This window comes from Centruroides vittatus, unplaced genomic scaffold, assembly GCF_030686945.1.
Source record: "Centruroides vittatus isolate TY-2023 unplaced genomic scaffold, ASM3068694v2 contig_19, whole genome shotgun sequence".
NCBI lineage: Eukaryota > Metazoa > Arthropoda > Arachnida > Scorpiones > Buthidae > Centruroides > Centruroides vittatus.
The window spans coordinates 2,400,488-2,425,925 of record NW_027121169.1 but is presented as its reverse complement, the minus strand read 5'-3'; the positions used below and the strand labels follow the sequence as shown (position 1 = coordinate 2,425,925).

The 25,438-nt window shown below is 29.8% G+C and overlaps 2 protein-coding genes and 1 long non-coding RNA gene across 6 annotated transcripts; all 3 read left to right on the top strand.

Moving 5' to 3' along the window:
- The first annotated feature begins 4,059 nt into the window (after nt 1-4,059).
- On the top strand, nt 4,060-18,632 carry LOC136970126 (coiled-coil domain-containing protein 63-like). 4 transcript variants are annotated; one of them, XM_067264515.1, is made up of 11 exons: nt 4,060-4,272; nt 5,581-5,788; nt 5,875-6,064; nt 6,852-6,971; nt 13,671-13,852; nt 13,930-14,103; nt 14,786-15,071; nt 15,142-15,393; nt 15,478-15,653; nt 16,703-16,867; nt 18,537-18,632. In XM_067264515.1, the coding sequence occupies exons 2-10, from the start codon at nt 5,586-5,588 to the stop codon at nt 16,854-16,856; spliced, it is 1,737 nt and encodes a 578-aa protein (XP_067120616.1). In that variant the 5' UTR covers nt 4,060-4,272; nt 5,581-5,585; the 3' UTR covers nt 16,857-16,867; nt 18,537-18,632. The 4 variants fall into 4 exon arrangements, with proteins under 4 accessions (XP_067120616.1, XP_067120615.1, XP_067120617.1 ...); XM_067264514.1 differs by having other exon boundaries at nt 4,061-4,260; XM_067264516.1 differs by having other exon boundaries at nt 4,067-4,170.
- Nucleotides 9,345-9,923, top strand: LOC136970260 (uncharacterized). The gene is made up of 2 exons (XR_010879962.1): nt 9,345-9,727; nt 9,835-9,923. It is a non-coding gene; the product is annotated as an uncharacterized lncRNA (long non-coding RNA).
- A 1,067-nt stretch (nt 18,633-19,699) lies between the features above and the next one.
- LOC136970128 (TWiK family of potassium channels protein 7-like) lies at nt 19,700-23,501 on the top strand. Its single transcript, XM_067264518.1, has 2 exons — nt 19,700-20,850; nt 22,974-23,501. Exons 1-2 carry the CDS (start codon nt 20,322-20,324, stop codon nt 23,498-23,500), a joined length of 1,056 nt encoding a protein of 351 aa, XP_067120619.1. The 5' UTR covers nt 19,700-20,321; the 3' UTR covers nt 23,501.
- Nucleotides 23,502-25,438: the final 1,937 nt, after the last annotated feature.

Below are 25,438 nucleotides of genomic sequence, written 5' to 3'. Positions count from 1 at the left end.
TTTAAAAATCCAGAAAATTTTGCTAAAAAAATTGTAATTTTATGAAATAATAGAATTATGATAAATTTTACACAATATATTTTGATACATTGTATATGTAAAAAGCAACTTCATTAATTTATCTAAATTGCAGAGTCCACCGAAACTGTCATGGATGCCGCAACTTCAATTAGCCTCTGCTGTAGTAACCGGTTTAGCACTATGTTATTCTTCCTCGTTGGACTGAATATCATACGATTATAAATTTTAATTTTAAAATTATATTTTAATATTTTAATAATATATATATATATATATATATTAGCTGGATAGCAAACCAATGATATAGTCCGTTTCAAATGAAACGGGCTATATTATTGGCTTACTTATCCGGCTGTATTAAAACCGCAACCGCTAAGCAACGCGTACTGTGGAAAGTATTTTCAGTTTATATCTTTCTTTTACTCTTTCCGCCTGTGAGTATTAAGGGGGCCTTTTTTTTAGAGTCACACCCATTACGGGTTTGGTTTGGCCCACAATGGGACTACGAGGTCCGAGATATCCAGATTTGATTCCGGATTCGATTCCAGAGAAAGTTAAGGTGGCAACACTTAATTTCCTCCCTATTTGGTCCCCTATGATGCACTAGAATAGGGGAAAAAAGTGAAATCTACTCCGCACGCGGCGCTAGTATCGACGAGGTTGTAAACAGACTAAGCGATACGTTGTCGGTTCTAAAGTACGATTTGTTAATTCTTTAAACAAAAATCCAATAATTATTTTAAGACTGGGTAATGGCTGATGGAGGTTTTAACATTCAGGAATAACTAATTACTAAAGATGTTGTGGTAAATATACCCACTTTTATGAGAGGAAAAGCACAGCTGAGCAGCAGTTTGTCATCTCGAGACAGAAAAATATCTAGTAAAAGAATACATATTGAACGTATTATAGGAATGGCTCGTACTGTACATATAAAATTTTGAAGCAACACATGCATCCGACAGTAACCAAACTTGGCAGTGAAATTATATTTATATGTTTTATGTTATGCAATTTTAGACCATGCATTGTTGGCAGAGATTCTTAATTTGTTTCACTGTTAGTCTAGCTCTCTATTAATACCGTATATAAATTTTTTTCCATTCTAGACCCTAGCCTAATTTAAGTTTTCCATCTATAGTATTTTTAAATTTTTGTCTGTTTATAAATTCTAAGATTAAGAATGTATACTATCATACACAGTAAGGTCTTCATTGTGGAACTTCAATTCAAAGTAATATAGTGGTTTTAAAATTTGTACTATAGTTGAATAAATACTTGTAAGCTAATAAAAGAATTTTAATCTTTAAAACAAAATCTCTTTTTATTATTTAAAAAAATTCACACTATACACCATCTAGAAAAATTTTACATAAACTCAAATTGTAAAATAACAATTAGCTCAATTATTTTATAAACTTAATGTTTATAAAACATTTTTTTTAAAAAAGAACTGGCTTAATATGCTCATGGAAAAACATAATTAGTGTTTCAATCATGTCTGCAATGAATTTATATCTCTTGGAATGATACAAACTTTGAAGTCACTTTTTGTGTAAATAAACAGGTGAGCAACTTGTCTATTTGTCACTGCTAATCGTCCTTGGATTTGATGAAAATAATCATGATTCCGTTTTAAAGTAATTTTGTCATCAGTACATTCCAAATATGGTATCTTTAGCACATTCACAGGAAGTTTAAAACTGGAGTAAGGACATTTAACTTCTAATATTTTATCATCATCCACTAGCCCATCTGGACTTGCAGCTAAGAATGGGTATTTTGAATGAAGAAACATGCCACATTCTTTCACAGGAGTATTTACAAAAGAATATGTTTCAATTGCTTTTTTTTTTCATACCTTAAGCCGTGAGAAATTGCCTTACTTTTTATTGGCCTACTTGACAGTAATGAGCCACACAATTTTAGTCTGTCTGTTGATTTTAATTTACAAACTTTTCCAAAGTTTGAAGATGTCAAATGCAACAAATGTTCCTTCTTCCAAACTGCACTTTTTCATTGTAATCTGGTCTCTTTTTCCAAATGTTTTATGTACTCCCTACTTGCTTCAGTTACATGTAAAGCACTTAAACACATTTCAGACATTGTGCTTTTGCAATCATGATCTGACTCTAAAGCCCTCATGTTTGCTGGTTGCCTTAATTACATTATCGGTATTGCACAACCACTTTGCATGTTCATTGCCAAATTAATAACAAAGTTTGTATAATCAGGGATTGTACTGCCAGATGGTCTGGGGTCAAATTTTATGTCATTTTCCAATCATTTTCTTTTCATTCCTTTCTTCTTAAATAAATGAAATGGAAGCTCACTAGCCTTAACTGGGGAACCTTTATGTTGGCGGGTAGGCTGATGGAATGTTTGTAGAACCTGTGTGCATGTTTTGTGACACTTATATGTGCCTGTTCTTCCATATTCTTCTATTGCCAATAGTGTTACACATACATGTTTGCAATACGCTTTAGGCCCTTTACCTGCTGTACATTCACATATTGCATTTTCTATAACCCCATCATCTGTAATTACTAAATCTGTGTAAATCTGTTCCCCTTGGTTAATTCAGATTTTACATTACCTTTAAAATATAAACAATGTTTCTCTTTTGTTCCTCTTATTATTAATAAGAATTCATTAAAATACATCTGCACAGCAGACAGTGGCATTCTTTGATCTGACATCTGCATGTAGGCATCAATTGTCTCTATAGTCAAAACTGGTATTTGTAAACTTGGAGAGAGATCCTTATATTCAGATGAATCAGGAAGTTTGAATTCAGGAGAGCTATCACAGGATATAGAAAAATTATGAGTTTTCTGATTCCTCTCATATGCCAGTAACCTGAAAATTATTGTAAACAAGTTTAATAACTAGTTAACATATGATCACCAATATTTTATTTAGTTTTTTCTGTCTCATTGACAGGAAAGGCAAAAATTATTATTATATATTATATTCTTACCTTAATATATTACATATAATATAAAAATAAACAGTATAAGGTAACTGAACAGTATTGACAAGCACCTAAATATGGCATATATATAGTGTATGCCAGATTTAGTAAAAGAAAATGGGCAAAAATTCACTTGTACAAAAAGTTTATTGGTGAAGAAATTAGTCTTATTGCATTAAATTATTGAAACAAGAAGACTTTTGACCAATAAAAAAGACATTTTGATTATATTTATTTTAAATACTCCGAATATTGTTTTCTCTTGGTAAAAGATTAAGATATATATCTCTTATATTGTCTTAGAACTTCATAGAAAGTAGTTTTGTTTGTGTTGATTGTTGTTCTAAATTACAGCGATAACCTATTGGTACAGTTAACATTTCAGATACTGGTATAAATTGGTTATAATATGTCAGGCTCAGTACATGACCATATTCCAAAGGAAAAAAAAATTTATTTTAATTAAAGTTTTGACCTTATGTATTGGTTAGACAAATGTGAAAGGAATCAATGACAACTTTACTGATCTTTAAATGTTTTTATCGACGAAAAATGTGCATTTTGTGAAATCTTATCCTTAAAACTTTCATCTACTGGTAAGTTACCTTATCATGTAATAGTTATAAGGACTTGAAATTATAAATGTAATAATTAACGATAAAAATGTAGATGTAGATTATTTTAACTTACCTTTCTATTAAATCGGCTTTTCTACCAGCTAACTTGGCATTGTACTTTTTTAATTCTTCCTTTAATTGTACCGTTGTTAACCTTCCTAAAAAATATTTTCGTTCTTCCATTATTATAAAGTAAGCTATCCTTCGAACGGAACAGCTTGTTTACAACCGTATCGATATGTGCGACACCTATGTCACGTGATCACTTTTTCCCCTATTGATAGTTAATATTATTTAGACTTTTTTTTTTTGTCTTAAATTTGGGAAAATTTTACTAGATTTAAAAAGAATTATTTCTTTATTTTTATAGACAAATATTGTAAAATAGAAAAACATTTGTAAACATTTTTTTTTAAATTTCTGTGGCCGGAAGTTTTATTAGTTGTCATAGTAACGTAAATAAATAATCGATTTCAAATTTGAAAATATGGTCATTCATGTAAACTCTATAAAAAAGTTAAATTATCGAATAGAAGACATTTAATTATAAAATTTAAAGTTCGTTATTTAATTATATACGCAAAATTCTTTATAATTCCACGTTAAATGTTATTTTATACACGAATTAATAACTCAGATTTAATTGGAGTAAGTATTTAGGTAATTTGTAAGTTTAGATTTTTCTTTAAATATAATTAATTATGTAATAGCTCAAGTGCTTTTATAATAAACAGAGATAATTATCTTATTTCATTGATTAATTTGATGTCAGACTCCAGTATTGTACTTGGCTTCAATTTTATTTGTCAAGGACAGGCCTGACTCCCAACGGATATGATGATTGATTAGGACAGGTGGAGTTTTCTGGGTTTTCTCCACGTCTGTAACCGCTGAATAGGAGCCAGTTACCCTTAAAAAGACGTGGAAGGCATTCCCCGAGGCAGATCGCCCAAGTGTTCCGTTGCTATAACTTAACAAAACAAACACATTTCTGAATGGAACAAATTCTTTTGTTATTAAGGTTGCAATAAAGGAATATTTGTCAATGATGATAACAATGTAGGTTGGTTTTGAATACATCAATGCAACACAAGGGTGATCTGCTAAGGGGAGGATGCATCCCTTCCTTGGTAGATCATCTTTTTGATGCATTGGAGGGAAACTAGCCTTGTTTAGATTTAGATATCTGAAGAAAATCCAGAAAATTTCATGTGGCTAGTCCATTGGTGAGGTGTGAGCTTGTGACCAACTACAGTGTTCAGAAGTTTCATCTACTTGGCTGCTGGTTGGTTCATTGATATAGGTAGGCTTGTCATACATCCAAATACAAGATATAAAAATTGTATTTGAGATGTATGGCAAGTCTACCTCTAGCTTCCTCCAATGATTTATTCCTGGCTATTAAATTATCTATATCTCTACAGATTTAGCTAGCATGCAAAATAGAGTAAACTCTGTATGTAAATTCTATATTATATATATATATATATATATATATATATATATATATATATATATGTGTGTGTGCAGTGATCTGGGCAAAAAAGGAAAATTGCCTGCACTCCCCATCAAAGTGACCCAAAACCAATCTTTTATCAGAAAATATTTTCACTAAAAAATTCTTCTGAAAAAAGTGCTCGAAGTCAACACTGGGGGCTTCCTAATTTAAATTTGCCTGGGCCCCACAAAGCTATAATACACCACTGTATATATGAGTACATTTGTCACATTAAATTTTTTTCTGTGCTTATTTAACTTTGCCTCTTATTTATTTACAAAGATAAGAAGAGTGCCTGGTCCCTGGGTGCTGGTTATGATACAATCTCACCAAGTAGTCATTAATATGCTGTCATTAAAAGATTCTGATAATTTATAGTATTAAATATAACATAGCATCAGTTTAATTACTTTAATATTATTTAAAATTAAAACATTTATTAATAATTTATTTTTTCATGGATAATCAAGCAATCATGAATATGCTATCAGCAAAGAAATTTTCTAGTACAATGTTGAATCAGAATAAGTTTTTAAGTATCGTGGATCCTATAAAAGCGGAAGATAGTGAATTAGAACTAGAAGCTAAATTAGATAAATTGCAAAGACTGGATTGCTGGAATGAATCAAAAAGGATTGGATTTTATTCAAAAATCCAAGTGCAATTGGATAAACAGCAGTAAGAGATATTTACTTTACAAATTAAAATAAATTAAATTATGGTATTTTAAAAAAAATTAAAAATATTATTTTATTTCTTTTTAGGCATATAATCAATGATTTATTGAAAGAAAGAAATGAATTGGAGTTGAATTTAAACAAAGCTACAAGTAAAATTTTTCTGAGAGAGAATGAGAAATGGTCTGTAGAATTTACAGAACTTTTAGAATATCAAGACAAATTAAAATTGTTAACAAATGATGAAGTTCAGAAAATTGAAAAGATTGAGGAAGAGGTATGTTTAAATTTTGAGTGAAATTCAATTAAATTTTCTGTCTTTTATGACATCCAAACTAATTAATAGACAGATTCAATGATGCTATTTTTAACAAAGCATTAAAAGTCATAATTATAGTAGTTCTATCTGTATTAATGTTAAAGGTGTTTTCATGCAGCAAGTCAGAAGGTTGAAAAGTAGAGATGATTTTTGTAACTTTATAACATTAAAAGTTGTATGAAAATGCATTTTACGTTAATAAAGGTAACTGTATTTGTGTATTGCTTTGCCTACATACTACCTTTAAATTGTTATTTAATTATCTTATAAAATTTAATCCCAATAACAATATATTTTCACTATAAGTGAGATTTTAGAGTATGTGAACAGCAAGCATTTACAAGGTCCCTTTTATGTAAGCTTAGATAACATAAAGTCTGCATCACATTCATTGTACATGGTGTAGATTCATAGCTATACAATGAATACTGGACCAAGATGGAGTATCAATATGCATATCTGTATGTGTCAGAGGCCCTAAAAGCTTGGACACACACAAATACATATAGACTTTAGGACCTCAGACATGCAAAAATTTAAGTCATAGGCAAAAGTTCAGGGTCTTGCATTTATATGCTTTAAGTTGGTATTGTTAATTATTACATACAAACTATATAATCTTTATTTTTATGTTGTGAATTTTTACTATTTTATACATTTATGAAATATAATAATATAATCTATAAAATCAATTATATATATATATATATCAGTTTATATTAATTATTTATTTATTTTCTTAAAGATAATACAAATAGATAAGCAGATACATCATTATCGACTTCAACTATACAATGCAAATAAAAATATTTCCCAGACCTCAAATCATAAAAAACTTTGGATTCTGGAGAATAAACTATATCAGGTAATATAAAAAAAATTTTTTTATGTAAATATAATGATATAATATATGTGTGTTATGAGTATTAAATACATGCTTCCATATCTCATAACTTACCAAAGTTAAATTATCAAACATCTTCAGTATTATCAGGGCTATCAAGATGGGGAACAGGGGATATTTTCCTGGGCCCAGAGAAAACTTAGGGGCTTGTAGTAATTCCTTTCTGTAAATTAGCATTATTATTATTATTATTAAAAAACATTAAAATCTTTAAAACTTTTTAGTAGTAAAGACACATTTCTACATATTTTATTTATTCAAAAAAAGAAAATGGACTCTCTAAAGCAATTGTTCCCAAACTTATTATGCCCACAGACCCTTCTCATAACAAAAACCTGACCATGAACCCCCAAGTGAAATAACTCTACACAACTACACAATGGCAAAATTACAAATTTAACTTTGATGTCTTGAATGGTGTATGGTGACGTAAAAATAAAATATAAATAAAACATTTTGATATTTTAAGTAATATTTAGTGAAATTACTAGCTAAAGCTTGCCTATTTTTGAAAAATGAGTGTAACATAGTGAAAACAACAACAAAAAAAAAAAGTGTATAATTTATTTCTGATTGGGATATAAATTACATTAAAAAATTATAAAATTAATAAATTTTTATTTTATCTATTGAATTTTCATAGAAAAACATATTTTTGATCAAAATAAATAAATTATTTATATATTTTTAATAGGTGGTTGTCTCTTTAATCCGAAAACATTCGGTAGACTAACTTACAGCTGAACAGGCTTAAAACTTTTTTATTGGTTTTTCATCAAATGCATTTCGGACCAGTTTTATGAGTCCTGGTCCCTCATCAGTGCTACAGGAAATCAAAGGTTTTTTTATTAACATGGGTGATGCGAGTACGTACATAATAAGATTTACAAAAATTCTTTAAAAACATTTTAACTAAATACATTTTTTATACCTTTTTCGTATATTCTTTATTAACAATACATTGCTTACTGGTATCTGTTTTCATATTCGTTTTTTAATTCCTATTTTCCCTTGTATTTACAGTAGTACTATAATTATAAAGTTTTCTTATATAAAATCTTTTACAAAGATCTGTGTAACTAATATAGAGTTAATACAACAATTAAAAAATTTTGAAAATTCAAAAAATAGTATTAAAAATGCCGATGAAGTCATTAATATAATTCAAAAAATAAAAATAGATAAAACAGATACTTTAATCAGTCTGGATGTCAAAAACATGTATCCAAACATAAAATGGGATCTAATAAAAAACAGCCTCCTAAATGAAACCGTTGATCATGATTTAATAACCCTAATAGAATTTGCCTATAAAAACAATTATTTTGAAGTATTTAATGAATTTTACAGACAAACTGATGGGATCAGCATGGGATCAAAAATGGGACCAAAGCTGGCTGAATTAGTAATGAAAGATTTCGATAGCAAGATACAAAATATTCCGGGTGTGAAAAGAGTAATGAGTAATATGTGGACGATTACTTATTAATTTTTAACCATCACATAACCAATGAAAAAATAATTTTTGAGAAAATTAATAGCATAAACCAATACATAAAATTTGATACAGAATTAGAAAAATATAAAAAAATCAACTTTTTAGATATTACTATAAAAAAAGGGAAAGATTGTTTCACTTTTAAAACTTACAAAAAACCATCGGACGTAAACAAAACAATCAATTATTATTCCTACACCCCTAGTACCATAAAAAAGAATACATATATTATGGACTTAAAGAAGATATACACTAGGACGAGCCAACATAACGAACGCCAAACTATGGTCGAAAAGTTAAATCATAAATATATACTTAATAACTACCCCAAGCACTTATTAAATATCTGGCAAACACAATATTACAAACACAGGTTTAATATAAAAAACAAGAAGGAAACCAACCATAAACCGTTCCCTTATATATCTAAACATATTTATGAAAAATGCTCTAAATCCCTAAAAAATGACAATATTGTTTTAGCCCCTTTGTTAACAAACAAAATATCGCAACAAATCTGTAATGTTAAAAAACCAAATAATAATAATATATGGGAAAAAACAGGAGTCGTTTATAAAATCAGCTGCAATTGTCAACACCCACAATATTACATAGGTGAAACTGGACGTAAATTGGAATCACGGATCAATGAACATATGGCTGCCATCAGGTTGAAACATAACACCTCCCCTTGGTTTAACCACATAATAAACAATAGTTGCCAAATAGAAAAAAATAACACCAAAATTTTACATTCCGAGAAAAATATATATAAACGTAAGTTTAAAGAACACATAGAAATAAAAAAACATAGCAATAATAGTAACTTAGTAAATCTGTCAAATGGAATGCAAATCGACCAACAGTGGTATTATGTAATAGAGGGCGCAACAGACTAATAGTTTTATGTGTGGCACCCTACTGCAAAAACGTTCTAGTATTGTAAAAAGCGCAATGCTTTTCGAACAACCTTAAGTGTATATTTATAGGACCAAAATTTGCTGTAAAATGTTTGAAATACATCCGAAAAAATAGTAAGTACGTATTTAATTTTAGAAAACTCTATATTAGTTACACAGATCTTTGTAAAAGATTTTATATAAGAAAACTTTATAATTATAGTACTACTGTAAATACAAGGGAAAATAGGAATTAAAAAACGAATATGAAAACAGATACCAGTAAGCAATGTATTGTTAATAAAGAGTATACGAAAAAGGTATAAAAAATGTATTTAGTTAAAATGTTTTTAAAGAATTTTTGTAAATCTTATTATGTACGTACTCGCGTCACCCATGTTAATAAAAAACCTTTGATTTCCTGTAGCACTGATGAGGGACCAGGACTCATAAAACTGGTCCGAAATGCATTTGATGAAGAACCAATAAAAAAGTTTTAAGCCTGTTCAGCTGTAAGTTAGTCTACCGAATGTTTTCGGATTAAAGAGACAACCACCTATTAAACATATATACAGCGACTAAACAAATTTAATTAATATATATTTTTAGTCATTAAATAGTTTTTATAATTATTTTATAATTATAGTTATGAAACAACCAATAATTATCACTGTTTTGGAAAGAAAAATTAAATAAATGTATAAAATTCTATAAACAAACAAAATAAATTCTGAAATGTTATAATGTATGCAACAAATGAAGCACAGAGCCCATTTTCAAAATGGGTAAGCTTTAGCTAGTATATATTTTATTTTATTTTATTTTTTGTATTTTTTTAATTTCACTCCCCCAAAACCTATCGGTTACCAAAATAATTGATTGAAATTTTTTCCACTAAAATATAAGTTATTAAAACTTATTAAATATATTTGCTTTTAATAAATTACATAATTTATATGATTAATAATATAGTATAGTTAACAATTTATTAATTTGCTACTATTTCAAAGGATTTATCAAACTACAATTATTTAATTTGAAAGTTGAATTTCTTTATTAAACCAATACATACTATACATTGAAGAATAAAAAGAAAAAGAAATAATAATAGATAAAAAATTCCTACATCCCACAGTACAGAAAGTAGACTAGAGAAACAATTTAAAATATTAAAAACAGATATATTGTATTTTCCATGATAAATTTAATATGGAAAAGTTAAATCACTTTCCCCCTCTGTTAAAACAAAAACAAAAAACTCAACTGATGAATGGTATTGATGAACCCAAAATGCACATATTAGTTTAATAAAGAAACCTCTTTTTACTCATTAGTCAACTTTTAAATTAAATAACTATGGTTTGATAAGTTTTTGAAATAGTAGAAAAAATTATATTAATTTTCCTGTTATTATTTATGGATCAACATATCTAGATTAAATTAATACAGTAGAGCATCGATTATCCGACTTAATTGGGGAATGGAGTTGGTCAGATAACTGAAAAAACGGATAACCGAAAAGTATGAAAAAATATATTATTAGTATAATATATTAGTATATTAGTATATCCCATGTAATTAGTATATTAGTATATCGCTTTTAACCTACTTTGCGTTGAATTATCATCGATGGTAAGCCTAACAATTTTTTTTAAAAATAATAATCATTACTATTGTATCGTTGAAAATTATTTCTTTATTTTGCACAAAATAAATACTGGCCTCCCTTTCATGATCGAGCCAGTGCAAAAATTTAACAAAAATAATATTAAAGTAGCCAAGACATAGCTAAATATTGTAGCACCACATCACTAGCCGACATTTGAATTTGCTGAATAGAACGCGGGTCGGTTAACCAATGTTACGGTTGATCGGGGGTCGGATAATCGATGCTCTACTGTAACTATAAAAATTTTGTCATGATAAAGGATATTTTTAAAAATTACTTCTACAGACACTTTCAATATTTACTTAGAAGTAGATAAAGTTTTCTTTGTCTCTTTTGTAATAAATAAGTTACTTAAAAATATAAATATTTGTCTTATTTGGTCCTATACTTAATAAAAAGGATGAAACACCATTCTAGAGTGCATTTTTATTCGAATAATATACTTAAAATAAATATGTAGCCAAGTCAAATTTATGTACCCCAAAAAGTAACCAATGTGCCAATGATATTTTTTTATGTCAAAATAAAAAAAAGGTAGCCAAATTTGGTAACGCTGACCTGCATACATAGATAGGTGGCCGCACATTGCCCAGCTCCCACCATGCAATGCTTGTCATTACTTGTATTGATATTTTATGTACTTATCTATACTTATATTTTACTCGGTATGTAAAAATGACTATCAATTTATTTATTACTATTTATTTTTAATCTTTCATAATAATGAAAATAGGTTACAATCATTTTACCTTTTATTAACCTTTCGTTGACCCCCAGATGTTGTCCACAAATTCCCAAATTAATTTTAATTTGCCATGGACCCCATTAGTAGTTTTTTAGTAGTTCTTTAGGAAACATTGCTCTAAAGCATGGGTGGCCAACAAGCCGGTCGATCGCGATGCCAATTTTGGTCGATCGCTCGCGATGTCTTGACTTAATGTGTTACACTTGTAACTGAATGCAACGCGTGAACGTAACGCGCAAAAGCAACAATATGCATGCAGTTATGACTGGACTCGTAGAAAACACAGCCATTTAGCTTGAATATTTGATACTGTCATGCGGTAGCTTCTTTTCTTTAGTATTAACAATATTATTATTATTAATCAATATTGTTTATCCACGGTGACAACGTTGAGTTTCAATTTTTCATTTGTTTAAAATGTAAGTACCTGTTCTTTATGTTTTAAATTAAATTATGGCTTTTCTTACCTATCTATTTACTTGATAAGTGAGCGTTTTCGGCAACAGACCTCTATATTTTTGGATTTTTGGAAATACGTCAATTGAGAAAAATATCCCAGTATCACCAAATGTAGCAAATATATTTATTCCTGTTTCGGAACTACATACCTGTGTGAATTGGCATTTTCATACTTAAAGTTAACGAAGACTAAACATTCTGTCCGGACTGATTCCCATACTGAAGAATCATTATTATTATCTTTGTCAGGATATACACCTAATTATGTTTCCTTGGTAAGAGACGTGCAAACTCAGTCCTCCCATTAATGTAACGTAATAAAATAAATTCTAAATCTGTCTTTATCAGTAGCTAATTTGAATTAATAAATATTGTTAATAATTACTCATGTTGTTTTAATTCCCCCGGACGTGAGTATTTTGGCCCGTTAAATAATTACGTTGTTTTTTACGTAGGTAGATATACAGGGTGTTTCAGTACAAAGAGCACTCCCCGAGCTATTGATAGATTAGCAAAAAATAAGTCTAAAAGTCTTATATCATTCTTCCATGATAAATTTTCCTCGCCCAAAAAAAAAAAAAATCGCGAAAGTAAAATCTTATAATCAAATTATCAGCCGTACTGTGCAGTTTTATAACAACTTTTTCAAGTTTACGAACAAATAGTACCACAATTTATACATTGTAATTGATAAAAAAAATTAAATTATATTTTAAGTTAATAAAAATCTATCTTGAAAGTGTCGAAAAATCGATTTTTTTAGGTGCCGCCTGTACGGAATGAACTCGTAACTGCAAATATCAAAAGTTGGGTCTGGAAATTTATTTTCTTTATGAGCCTATATCTTGAAAGCTTAATAAGTGATTTAAAAAATAAGAAAAATAGTTGTTGAACATACTATTTTCTTATCTACCCATAGCTCGCGGGAGTGCACCTCGTACTGAAGCACAGTGTATAAACATAGTATGTATTTCACACCCCCTCGCCACTTAGACTATGCCTACGACAACAAGTCGATCGCGACACATTTTTACGATAAAAAGTAGATCTTATGTACACGAAAGTTGGCCATAATAAAGTTGGCCCCTGCTCTAAAGGATAAAAGGGGGGTCTGCTCTACATCTGGGTCTCATAAAAGCTCTTGACAGCCCTGAGCATTACTAATTCTTGTTATTGTATTCACAAAGCCTTTTGCTTTCTATTTTTGTATAATGCTATATCTTAAATATCCTATTTCTCATTTTGTTTTCTTTTAAAGTTCACAACTCACTTCCATAACTCATCACACTTCATTAATTAGCCATTAATTAGAAACTTTTCTTGCATATAGAATGATAGGAGAAACTGAGCTATATTAAGGCATTAAAATTTTAAATTATTATTTTTGCAGATGACTGTGAAACATAATCTTATGGTAAATAATAATAAGAATTTGAGGGATTACATTACTCTTTTATTAAAGTTAAGATTCCATTTGAATCATGTCTTTGCTCATTATAGTAGAATTTTAATTAAGAGAAAAACAAAAATACAAAATTTATGTAAAGATGCAAAAACAATTTATGATCAAAGGTATTTTGGACTATTTTTTTCTTTTTTCTATTTTAAAAATGTTGAATTTAAATTGAAATTACAAAATGATTTTCTAGGGAGGAAATTAGAAATCATTTACAAACTTTAGAAGAAACAAGTCAGTTGGAATTCAATCAGAATTCTCAAAAAATTAAAGAATTTATGAAGCTTCTAAAATTTGAAAAAGATCTCTCAACTTTTATGACCCAAAAAGAAAAGCCAAGGACAGAAGTTAGAGAATCAAAAGACAAGTAAGCATTTTGTTTCTAACTTCATCTGCTCTTTAGGTTCTAAGAGGACCATTTTTGCATGTCTACCAAGGGTTTGGCCAGACCCATAATGAATGTAGTTTCACAGTGAGAATGATATAATGGATTGGAACCACTCATGAAAATTTTTGATTGTTTTGATCTGGTCTCTAATCAAGGTCTGCTAAGACAGCAGGCCTGTATTACTTTTGCTATCTGGTTTCGACAAATAAGTGTTGAATTTATTCAAAACTGATGCAATTAATTCTGTAATTTATTATATTTTAACAGGTAATATAATTATTTATGATTTTATAATTATTTTTTTATTAAATGTTATATAGAAGCACAAAGTAATGTAATGAAGAACTGATGTAACATTGGAACATGAAATTGTTTATCATTTAAGAATGTTTTTTGACACATTTTGGAAATATTTTGTTCAAAAAAATTAATTTGTTTTAACATATCTTACACATTTAATTATTAATTTATATTTATAGAAGTTTATATAGAACCTTATTCATGAATTAGTATCATACCATATTGTTGTCTTGGCACTGAGCTATCAGTTTCTAGTTTAACTTTATTATCCTTTGTATTAACTTTTAAAGTGTTTATGTAAAACTTGCATACAGAGATTTAATTACAAATATTATATTTTTTAATTTTTATCTGTTAATAGAAGGGATAAAGGAGAAGAGAACACCAAAGAACTTTTGCATTATTATAATAAAGCATTTGAGCGTATTAAAGAGGCTGCTCATGATAACGATATCAATAATATAGCAAAAGATTTTGTTCAGACTGAAGAGGAAAATTTCAAATTATTTAAATTTATAAATGAATTAAGGGATCAGAATGAACATATTTTAGAAAAGATAGAATCAATCAAGGAAAATTTAGAAGCTTTACATAGAGAAGATGAAAGACAGCAACAACAACATGATGTTACAATTAGCAAACTTGAGGTAAAAATTCCATTTAGCTGATATATTAAATTTAATTTGAAGAATAAGATATAAACTGATATTATTGCAGAATAGATTAAAATTATTATCAGACACTACAAGCAGCACAGAAGAAAAGCTTAAGTTGTGCAAAAGAAGTCTTGATATGTCAAAGCAAGGATTAATTAATCTCTTCTGTGAAAGTGGATGCAATGATCAAGCGTTGACTACTCTTTTAGGAGGTAGCGATGGGGTTACTAATGATAATATCTTAAACTATTTATCTGTTCTAGAAAACTGGATCAGTGAACTCATCCTCTATCATCAATATTTGAAAATTAAGGTAAAATTCTTAAGATTTTAGCAATCTTAACTGCATATAATTTTCAAGTATAAACGTAATTATACATTATATAAATCTTAATAGGATCCAGATAGTATAATGGGTAAAATGGCTGATAAAAAGCCCCCAAAAATTCGGCCTTCGGTATCAAGTTTATCATTCTCTGGAACACCTGCAGGTGCTATTCCAGTTTTGAACCCAGCAATTGATGATATTGAAGATTCCTTTCATCAAGAATTTGATGTACCAGCTTTACCACAGTGAGTTTCTCAATACTTAATACATGGTTGAGTTGGAGTTGAAAGCAATTTTGAATGAGTTGGAGTCAGTAAACATTTACCAACTCTTTAATCTCAATATATACTTAAATATAAGTCTGAAATGTTGCCAGATGGTTCATGAGGTAGTGATGAAACATGGTATTGTGATGTGTGAAGCGCGATAGGAATACACAGACATGTGAATTCAATTAAAACAAATTTAATTTCGCGATAAACAATATATACAGATGAGTTCTTTTGGATTCCCTCGGTCCAATTTCTCTTACTGTCTGTTAGTAACAATAACCCAAGTAGCTTACCTTCTTGGAAACTACTTGCCCGACAATACTAATGAAACCCGCGCGATCCTTAACTAACTTAAACCTAGGGATAGAAAAGTATAGAGATAAGGAAATGAGAAGAATTGATAGGATAGTGGGGTACCCTTGTTCTCGCTGAACTCGATGCTGGCTGGTGCTCTATTCTGCGTGTCTCTGGGTTCATCAATGTTTTAAATATCTTCTACTATAATTTCTTTTCGGTGTCTCTGATTCGAAAATCCAGATCCTCACCTCACGGCTCTCCATTCGGCCCTTGTAGAATTCCGTCTCACGAGCTCGCCGTTTTCGTCTGTGCTTCTTCGTGTCCAGCTGGGGAAAAAGTGACTCTTCGTGACCCAGATTTGACTCGTCCTCCACTCAAACTCTTTGTTCCACACGGCCCCCTGGTGGGTGGGGAGTGGGAAGCCCCCGTTCCCAGAAGCCAGAACAATGAACAAAGGAAGTTAGAAAGAAGGGTTAAGAAAGAGAGAAAATTATTAAAACTAATTAAATCTAAAATACATATGTACAAAAATATGGCGTACAGCCACAGTATCATTTATCATTAATGCATATTGATATTTTATGAAGGTGTCAGAGGTAGAAATTTAGAAATGGCAGCTAGAGTTGGAGTCAGAGTTTTGCTTACTAACTCCTCATCCCTGCTTTAAAATATTAAAATATAAGCAGATAAGTAATAATCATGAATCTTACACACATTTCTTTTAGGGAAGACATGCCAGATATTCAACAATCAATGTCATGTGTTCGTACTATTCTCAGTAGACAGGAATTAGAAGAGCTATCTCGCCAAAGAATTGAGAAAATGTTTAATGAAGAATATGTTGGCAGTATGCAAATTTTCAATATTGTTAAAAAATAAATCTAAATTTGGTAATTATCAAATATTATGTAATCAGAAATTTTGCTTGATCTTAGAAAATAATATTTAATTTCATGATCAATAGGGTGATTCCCACGCCAAATATTGTATTCTAAACTGAAGAAAAACACTGAGATTGGCGTTATACTTAGTGTGTCCTTTTATCGCAAGCACTTTCGATGCACTTATGGACATTGTCATCAGGCGACAACAAAACTTAGTGAGAAATCGAACAGAAATTATCCGACAAAAATAGAACGCTTAACAATTTGAATTAAAAACTTCTTTCCAAACCGTTAGGAACACACATCAAATGTTCAAAAGTGTTCGAACTTGCATGAACGGCGAAGCCTATCACGGAGTTTGCCATTTGTGGAAGGAGAAGCCTATCATGTGCTGTTCATGATAGGAGAAGCCTATCACGAACTTCGCCTATCCCAGAGTTTGCCGTTCATGCAAGTTCGAACACTTTTGAACATTTGATGTGTGTTCCTAATGGTTTGGAAAGAAGTTTTTAATTCAAATTGTTAAGCGTTCTGTTTTTGTCGGATAATTTCCGTTTGATTTCTCACTAAGTTTCGTTTTCGCCTGATGATGACGTCCATAAGTGCGTCGAAAGTGCTTGCAATAAAATGACACACTAAGTATAATGCCGATCTCAGTGTTTTTCTTCAGTTTAGAAAATATTTAATTTCATTTTTATTCAGTTGAATTAATCAATGTACTTTTAACAGTGGGCAAAGTTTAAAAAATGCTAACATTTTTAACAATTAACAGAGTCAAAAATGACTCTGTTAATTGGCCATTTTTAGATGTAGACAGTTGAAAGTGGAATGCCAGTGTCAGAAAAGAAGAAAGATGGGATAGAATAAATAATTGGGTAGGTGGAGTACAACAGTGGATGTTGAGGCAATGTTGCACAGTGGTGTGTGACAGTAGTAGTGTTTACTCTATCCCATTTTCCTTCTTTACTTTCATTGACATTCCACTTTCAATTGTCCATGCCTGAAGATGACTCTGTAACAGCATCAAAAATGTTTTAATTTAATTTTCACCCACTGTTAATGGTGTATTGATTAATTCAGCTGAGAATATACAATGGCTATTCATCTTTATTCTATTTTTATCAGTGGCAAATTTTTTATTAGGTCCATAGACAAGAATTTGGGGGCAAAAAATTCAAAATAATAATAAATTATTTTTTTATTGTATATTGTTATGTAGAAACAATTCATAAAGGAATTAGTGCAAATTAAAAGCTTAAGTAGGGACAAAATAAGACATATCAATTGAGTAGTATTATTAAAATATGAATGTATTTTGCATGAATAGAGAGGTAGTACTAATGATGCGTTATCAATGGCAGAACCCTTTGCCCTTTTGGTATTTATAAACATATAAAAATTATTGCAAAATTAAAATTATGAAATGGAATCATTCAGTGGCACTATAAGTTTGGGAAAGCCTGTATATTGTGGGTCTGGGGGGCCATATTTTTAATGTACCACTGATTTTTATTGATGAATTTTAGGTTTTTTTTAAACATAAATTATAAAATTATCCATGCAACTTTAATATTGATTCATAAATGTTTACATATTTTAACCAAATATATATTTTTATATTAAGCTTATCTAATTTATCTTATATAAATAATTCAGATATGTATTTTACTTTCAGATTTTTACTTACAAAAAAATTTTTCCAAAGAGAGCATTAACCTTCTGCAATAGCAATATCCGGGATTAAATATATAAAAAAACATTATTTGAAACTATTAAATAAAAATAAAAATTTCTATTATAAATGCTATATGAGAATTTATTTAGATCATTATCTTGAATTCTAATGTAAAAGATTGGCAATACGGGCTGTCACAATGCCACACAATTTGAAAAAATTGTAGACTTGTAAATTCCCACTGTCATCCGTTTGTCTGTTTTCCCTTAATCTCCAGGACAGAGTTAGATAGATGAAAGACGAGAGCAGGTAGGGAATTTATAGGTCTACAATTTTTCAAATTTCAGTTCAATGAGGTGAAGTTGGCGTATTGCCATACATTTTATTAAATTAGAATTTTTATACTTAAAATTCAAAATGAGATTTATATCTGCATAAGTTAATAGTTTTCTAATCAGTTTTACTAATCGGATAACAGTTTCTTATACACTTAATTCAGATTATAAAATTTTTATAGTGTTGTATTGTAGCAAAATGTATCAATATGTTTAATAAGCCTCTCATCAAAATTTAGGAATTAAGACCAGGAAAAATGCAATGATGATAAATTAGGATAAGAAAAAATAACATCACCTATAATTCAATGTAATTTTATATTTTTAATATACAGAATGACTCAGAAGTCAGTTAACTGAGTTACTTTGGAATAACTACATGTTTTATTTGTGATTTGTTGTTTTTAATGAAGCAAATGAATTAAAAGTAATAATGTAAGCTGTTTCAAACTGGTTTTAACTGTTCTTTAATAAATAGAATTTTATGCAACAGATATTAAATATGGTTAAATCTCTGAACAATGAACACTGATGGAACAAAAATTGTACGTTGTTTGTAGATAGCTGTGGTTTGAAGGTTGTTTTGTATGCTTTTTTCAAAAAAAAAAAAAAAAAAAATAAATATATATATATACATACAGTATATATATCTCTGAGAAAATGGTAGCTGTTTAGAGGTGGCAGTTGTTGGAGGTTCCACTGTATATCTGGTATATCTGTTAATTAGTATTTATGATTTATAGGCTATACTGTTATATTTTTTATTATGCTTTTGCTTTGCTATGTTATCATCTTCTATTCTTATTTACTATGCTTTTAAAACACTTTTACTGCACATATTTACATTTATTTCATTTTATTTGTCTTTTACTTCATATTTTTAAGTATTTAAACTGAAATTCGAGGAATTAGAATGTCTAATTTCATTGTTTTATCACAAGAACTTCTTTAAATCTGGCACAAGGAGATAAAACTGCTCTTACTTACTATAACTGATGAACAGAGAAAGCACTTTACCTTATCAATTTAATCGTTTTTAACTTTATCTCTTGAGTCACGAATGTATGCAAATGAGAAAATGTTGCTTCGTTTACGTTTAATATTTGTTTTTTTCATCTCATTGGGGTCAATCAATGACCTCGTTTTGTAAACAAACACCCCTCACTTCTAAGAACGTATCTATCTCTAGATCTCTTCAAGCTTATTCTGCATCCTAGCAAACATATGGCGTGTATCCTACATATTTGAAAGATTATGTAACGCAGAAGAAGAAATGACACTAACTTTTAGCGTAGTAAACACTCCTCATCGATTACTTTAGTAAAAGAGCTTATACTCGCTTGTAACTAAGCGTTGCGTGATTCACTAGACAACAAAAATAATAGGGGCACACGTGATATACATGCGCAGCTTTAAGATATAAGTAGGGAGTAGAACTAATTCGAAAAATATGTCCGAACCCGAAGCCAACAGTGTGTATTCTATTACAAAAACAGCGACTGAAAATGGTGGCAAAGAAGCAAAACCCGAATCAAAAACAGTATCCGAGAAGGATGGCGAAGAACCGAACCCACAACAACCACCCTCGAGGACATCAACACGAAGGAAAACAAAGAAAACCAAAACAAAGAGAAATCTGTGTAAGGATCTGACAGTTATCGTTGGTTTCACCCTTTTGGTTTTTGTGTATGTTTGCTGCGGTGGGCTCTTCTTTCATCTTTTAGAATCTCCTCAAGTGAACGAAAGGGAACATCGTATGTTGAGGTTGAAAAACGACACGGCAATAATTTTAGCTACTCAGCTCAGATTAGTAGTACCTCATGAGGAAATATGGCTGAGGACGATATATCATTCCTTAGATATCTACTATCGCGATCTCATGGAAATCTATGGCTCAACTTCACACTTCAGATCCGAGAAAGATACATGGAACTTTAAAAACTCCGCTTTTTTCTCAATATATTTAATGACTGCTACAGGTAAGATCCATTTTTTAAAAATCTAAATATGAAGAAAGGAACTAAAGCAAACCTTAATTTTACAAGAAGAGATGCAAACATCGTAACGAAACTCGTGAAGTTAATCTTTATTGAACTTAATTTAAACGACTTTTGGTTCCTTTTTTCAAAGAATTTAATTTTTAAATTAAAGTTTTAGTTGTTGGGCTGCAATTTGAAAACATTGTAGACCTGTAAATTCTTACTGTCGTCCGTTGTCTGTCCATAATCTCGAGAACGGAGTTAGATAGATGAAAGACGAGACCAGATGTAGAAATCTTAGGGGGAGAAAGCCCCGATTTTAATTAACTATATAAACCTCTGATGCACCGGAAGTCACGTTATTTCAATTCAAAATTTTCCTCTGAAAGGTGTTAGATGATCGGCACGACTCTATTGTTAAAGGAAAAGTATGATGTGCAGGGGCAAGCCACTACTAATTTGAGGTGGAGAGCATATATTTTAAATTAAAAATATGGTTAAAAATTGCAGCCCAGCATTGTGACGATGTCACAATAAATAAATCCTCGTTGTAATTATATATTTATTATAATTCTGAGAAATGTTATTAATTTCTTGGATGTCGTGCTATTAATATAAATGAGACCATTGATTTTCTGAGTACTTTTCATGTGACAGAAATTAAATCAAAACGGAAGACTATGTTCACTATTCATACATTTATAGAAAGATTATGTAACTTTTAATAGCCTAAGATGTCGACTTTGTAAATCCTTTCTTGCCTTTCCTCAATTTTGAAATAATTTTTAAATCCTAGTTCTTTATGCAATTCCTCATAACTATGCTCTGTTATGATTTGAGGAATCAATTCATATAATGTTTCATAAGAAAATACGTAATATATTATTTGTATAAGAGATATATTATGAGGAATTGTGATTTTATAACTTATTTTTTGGTAGAGGTTATGAGGAGTTGTATGAAAGAACGTCTCTTAATTCATGATAGAGGTTAAGATTTCTTTATAGCTCTATGAGGAGCTCATACATTTGCATTGTGCTTCTAGAGCCATAAGGAACTCTGTACTTTAGATAAAAGTTACTCATGGCTTTTGAAGCACGATATAAATGTATGAGGACTATTTCATAGCGCTTGAACTTGAATCATGATACGAATCTATAACAAATTTTCAGCGCGACTTGGCAAATCAAACTATTTTACGAATTTAAAGTTTTACTATTTTATTGATTTATTTTAATTATTTTAAAGAGACAACCAATATAAATAACCAAATATATATTTAAATAATAAAAATATAATTAAAGAGTAACGCTCTAAATACTTCCATGTGCAATATTACTGGCACACACTGGATCGATTGTACGGATCGAATTGATGGTCGGTGATTCACATTTGCATATCATTCGCAAATTTTCTTCGTTTATCTTAAAATAATTACCGAATTTTACGCGTGCCATCTTTATCAGATAATCGATAAATACAATTATGTTCTGTATTTCATTAATTGAAAATACAGGATGGCCCAATTGTCAGTTAACTGGAATTTAAAATTTTTAAGAACAATGTTAAAATTACATTGCAATTAATTGAGTTTTTAGCCACTCTATAGGGCCTCGCGTTATGAGTCTATAGCTTAAGATCTCACATTTTTGCATGTGTCATAATTTGATGGAGGGGAAGGCTTGTTATATGTTATGACTTAGGGTTACATGTCTAAGTCCAGCACTGGTCATTTGCGTAAGCGCTGCGTATATGCTGTGAGAAAAAAAGGTTGAAAAACACTGATATATGTTTATACATAAACATCACCCATGTATATATAAATACAACGTATTGTATTCAATATATACATGCATAATAAGTTATATGTATATTATATGCATCGTGTACTTATGCATATAATGTTCATGTATAAAGAATAATATGCATGTATGTATATTTTGCGTTATATACGTATATAAGGCAGTGTATGTGTAGACACAGGGTGGGCCAAAAATCAATTAACCGCGTGAATTTCGGAATAACTTATAATTTGATATGTTAAGGCTTTATTAAAATGAAGTTATCTTCGATTCTGATATTGCATAAATTAATTTTATGATGCAGTCTTATTTTTTCGTTAGGTTCCTTCGATTCATCACCTTACACCACTTGGGGTAAAGGTGTGTCCATAGTTTTTGCCGCCTTAGGAATACCTTTAATGATAATCTGGATAATAATTGTCGGAGAAGGTATGTCATCAGCATGGCTCTGGCTCTTCAGTTCGAAATGTGGTTTCTTCAGGATCAAGAAAATCGAACCCAAAACCAAGAAAACCCGAAAAATTCAAAGTGCAAGAAAGAAAAAACCGGAAATATTGATCGTGGCAGCCATTTTGTCGGTGGTACTATTTATTATATATTTTTTTCTAGGAGCAACTCTTATCGCTTATAATTGTAACGAGTTGACATTAGTTGATAGTATGTACGTTCTTTTCTTAACGTTTTCAACAGTTGGAACGAATTGTTTCGTTCCTACGTCTGCTAAAACCATCACCTTTATACCAAAGCTTCTCAAAAATGGTTATTTTGTAGGTTACATACTAATTGGTTACTTGATTTTATCATTTGCAGTTTGTACAGTTTATAAATTAATAAAAATGAGAAAGTAAATGGTAGTTTATTGGTTATTTTTTTTTTTTTTTTTTTTTTTGTATTTAGAACAATTGTATACACTATAAGAGCGGAAAGTTTAATTTTTGGTCGTTGTAAATTAAGACATTAGCATAGTTTTCTGTTACAAACAGATAGAATCGGCAAAACCAGTAGCGGATTATGGCCTGGACAAAAAGACGATTGAATTAGGCATTAAATTTCAAGAGCCCGGCGAAGAATTGGAAATTCTCAATACTATAAACGATATAAATGAGAAAATAAATATATTTTTCTATAATTATTAAGAAAAATAATAGTCATACAAAAGAAAAAGAAAATAAGGAAACGGTTTAATGAAATACAATAGCTAGCGCAGGGCCCGGTTGAGAGTTAATTTGTCACTAGAAAAACTATAAAATTTTAACGTTACCCGGCTGAAGAGGGCTTTTGGTGGTTGAAGAAGCTTTCTACAGATTTTACTGGGGGTAAAGAATCCTATTGTGTGCATCAAGCATTTTGTAGAAGAGAATATCAGAAAAGATAAGTATAGTGAAAGGTGAGGTAAAAGAATACTTGCAAAAAATCCCGAAGTTGAAGTCAAATGCCATACCAACGATATTTCCTAGCTACCAAAATATTTAAGTGGAACAAAACCAAGACTACTCTGATGTTGGAGAAGAGAATATGGAACAAACTCGTCGAGAAAATTTGGAGTCATATATGAGCTACATAGAAACAAGAAATAAATTTATTGGAAGGTCATTTGTAGCTATTACCGTAAGAATTACTTTGATAAGGAATGGGTTTTAATTAATAAGAGAAATAGAATATTTATATGTTTAATTGATTTAAATGAAAACAAAGTCCCTTTTATAAATGGCTCAACTGTAATTAATAATACTTCACAAAATAAAATTAATATGAAAAATGAAACATTATCCTTACAAAAGATACTGCAAAAATTGGATGTTTTTTTAAAAAATCACACTATTTTAGGTGAAAAAGTTATGAAATTGAATAAAATTATTAAAGAAAGTCTAACTAATCATGATGATGAGAGATGTCAGTTGTTTCAAATGAAAATAAAAGATACCATGGATATACATTTATTTTGGCGACATCATATATATTCATGTCCCATCTGCAAACTGTTTACAAAAACGTTGTAAAATTGCCTGTGAAATTATAATAAATAATTATGTGAAACTTCAAAATGACAAATCTAAAAATCATTCTCAAGAGAAATAAATATTCTATTAGTTTATATTTTTTAAACATTTTATCTCTGACTTTTCAGTGTCTAATTACTTCGTACTTCTATAAATACATAATTTATAAAAATGTGAAAAATATATCACCTGCATAAAAATTTTAAATAGAATATTCTGTATATAATATTTCTGTAACTACAAGTCATTTTTTATATTAATTTCCTCTACTAAGATATTTTAAGGTATGTAAAACAGGGATGAGCAACATGCGGCCCGCGGGACGCTTGCGGCCCGTTAAACATGTTTATGCGGCCCGCCAAGCATTTCTAAAATTGAATTTATTTTATCGACTTTCTCCCATCAATATATTGTTATAAAATTAATTATAATAAAATGGTAATACATACTAAACCGAAACAATTTTTTGTGACGAGTTACTCACTTGTCGGCGACAATTCGGATCATCAGGGCCGGATTTACCAATCCAGGGGCCTTGGGCACAAATTCGGTGGGGGCCCCCTTTAAGAGTAGGCAAATTTGATGATTTAGAAAATTTACACAAAATACTGTACTTTTAACTAGATTTCAACTAGAAAGTTGTAAATTTCATTTAAAAATAAGGTTATTGTAAACATACATATATTTTACTGTGTAAAACTAATTATTTTAATTTAATTGAAAAATACCTTTGTAAAATTTTTTCCCGAAATTTTCCGATGTTTCATAGGTTTTTTCCCGGGTTTG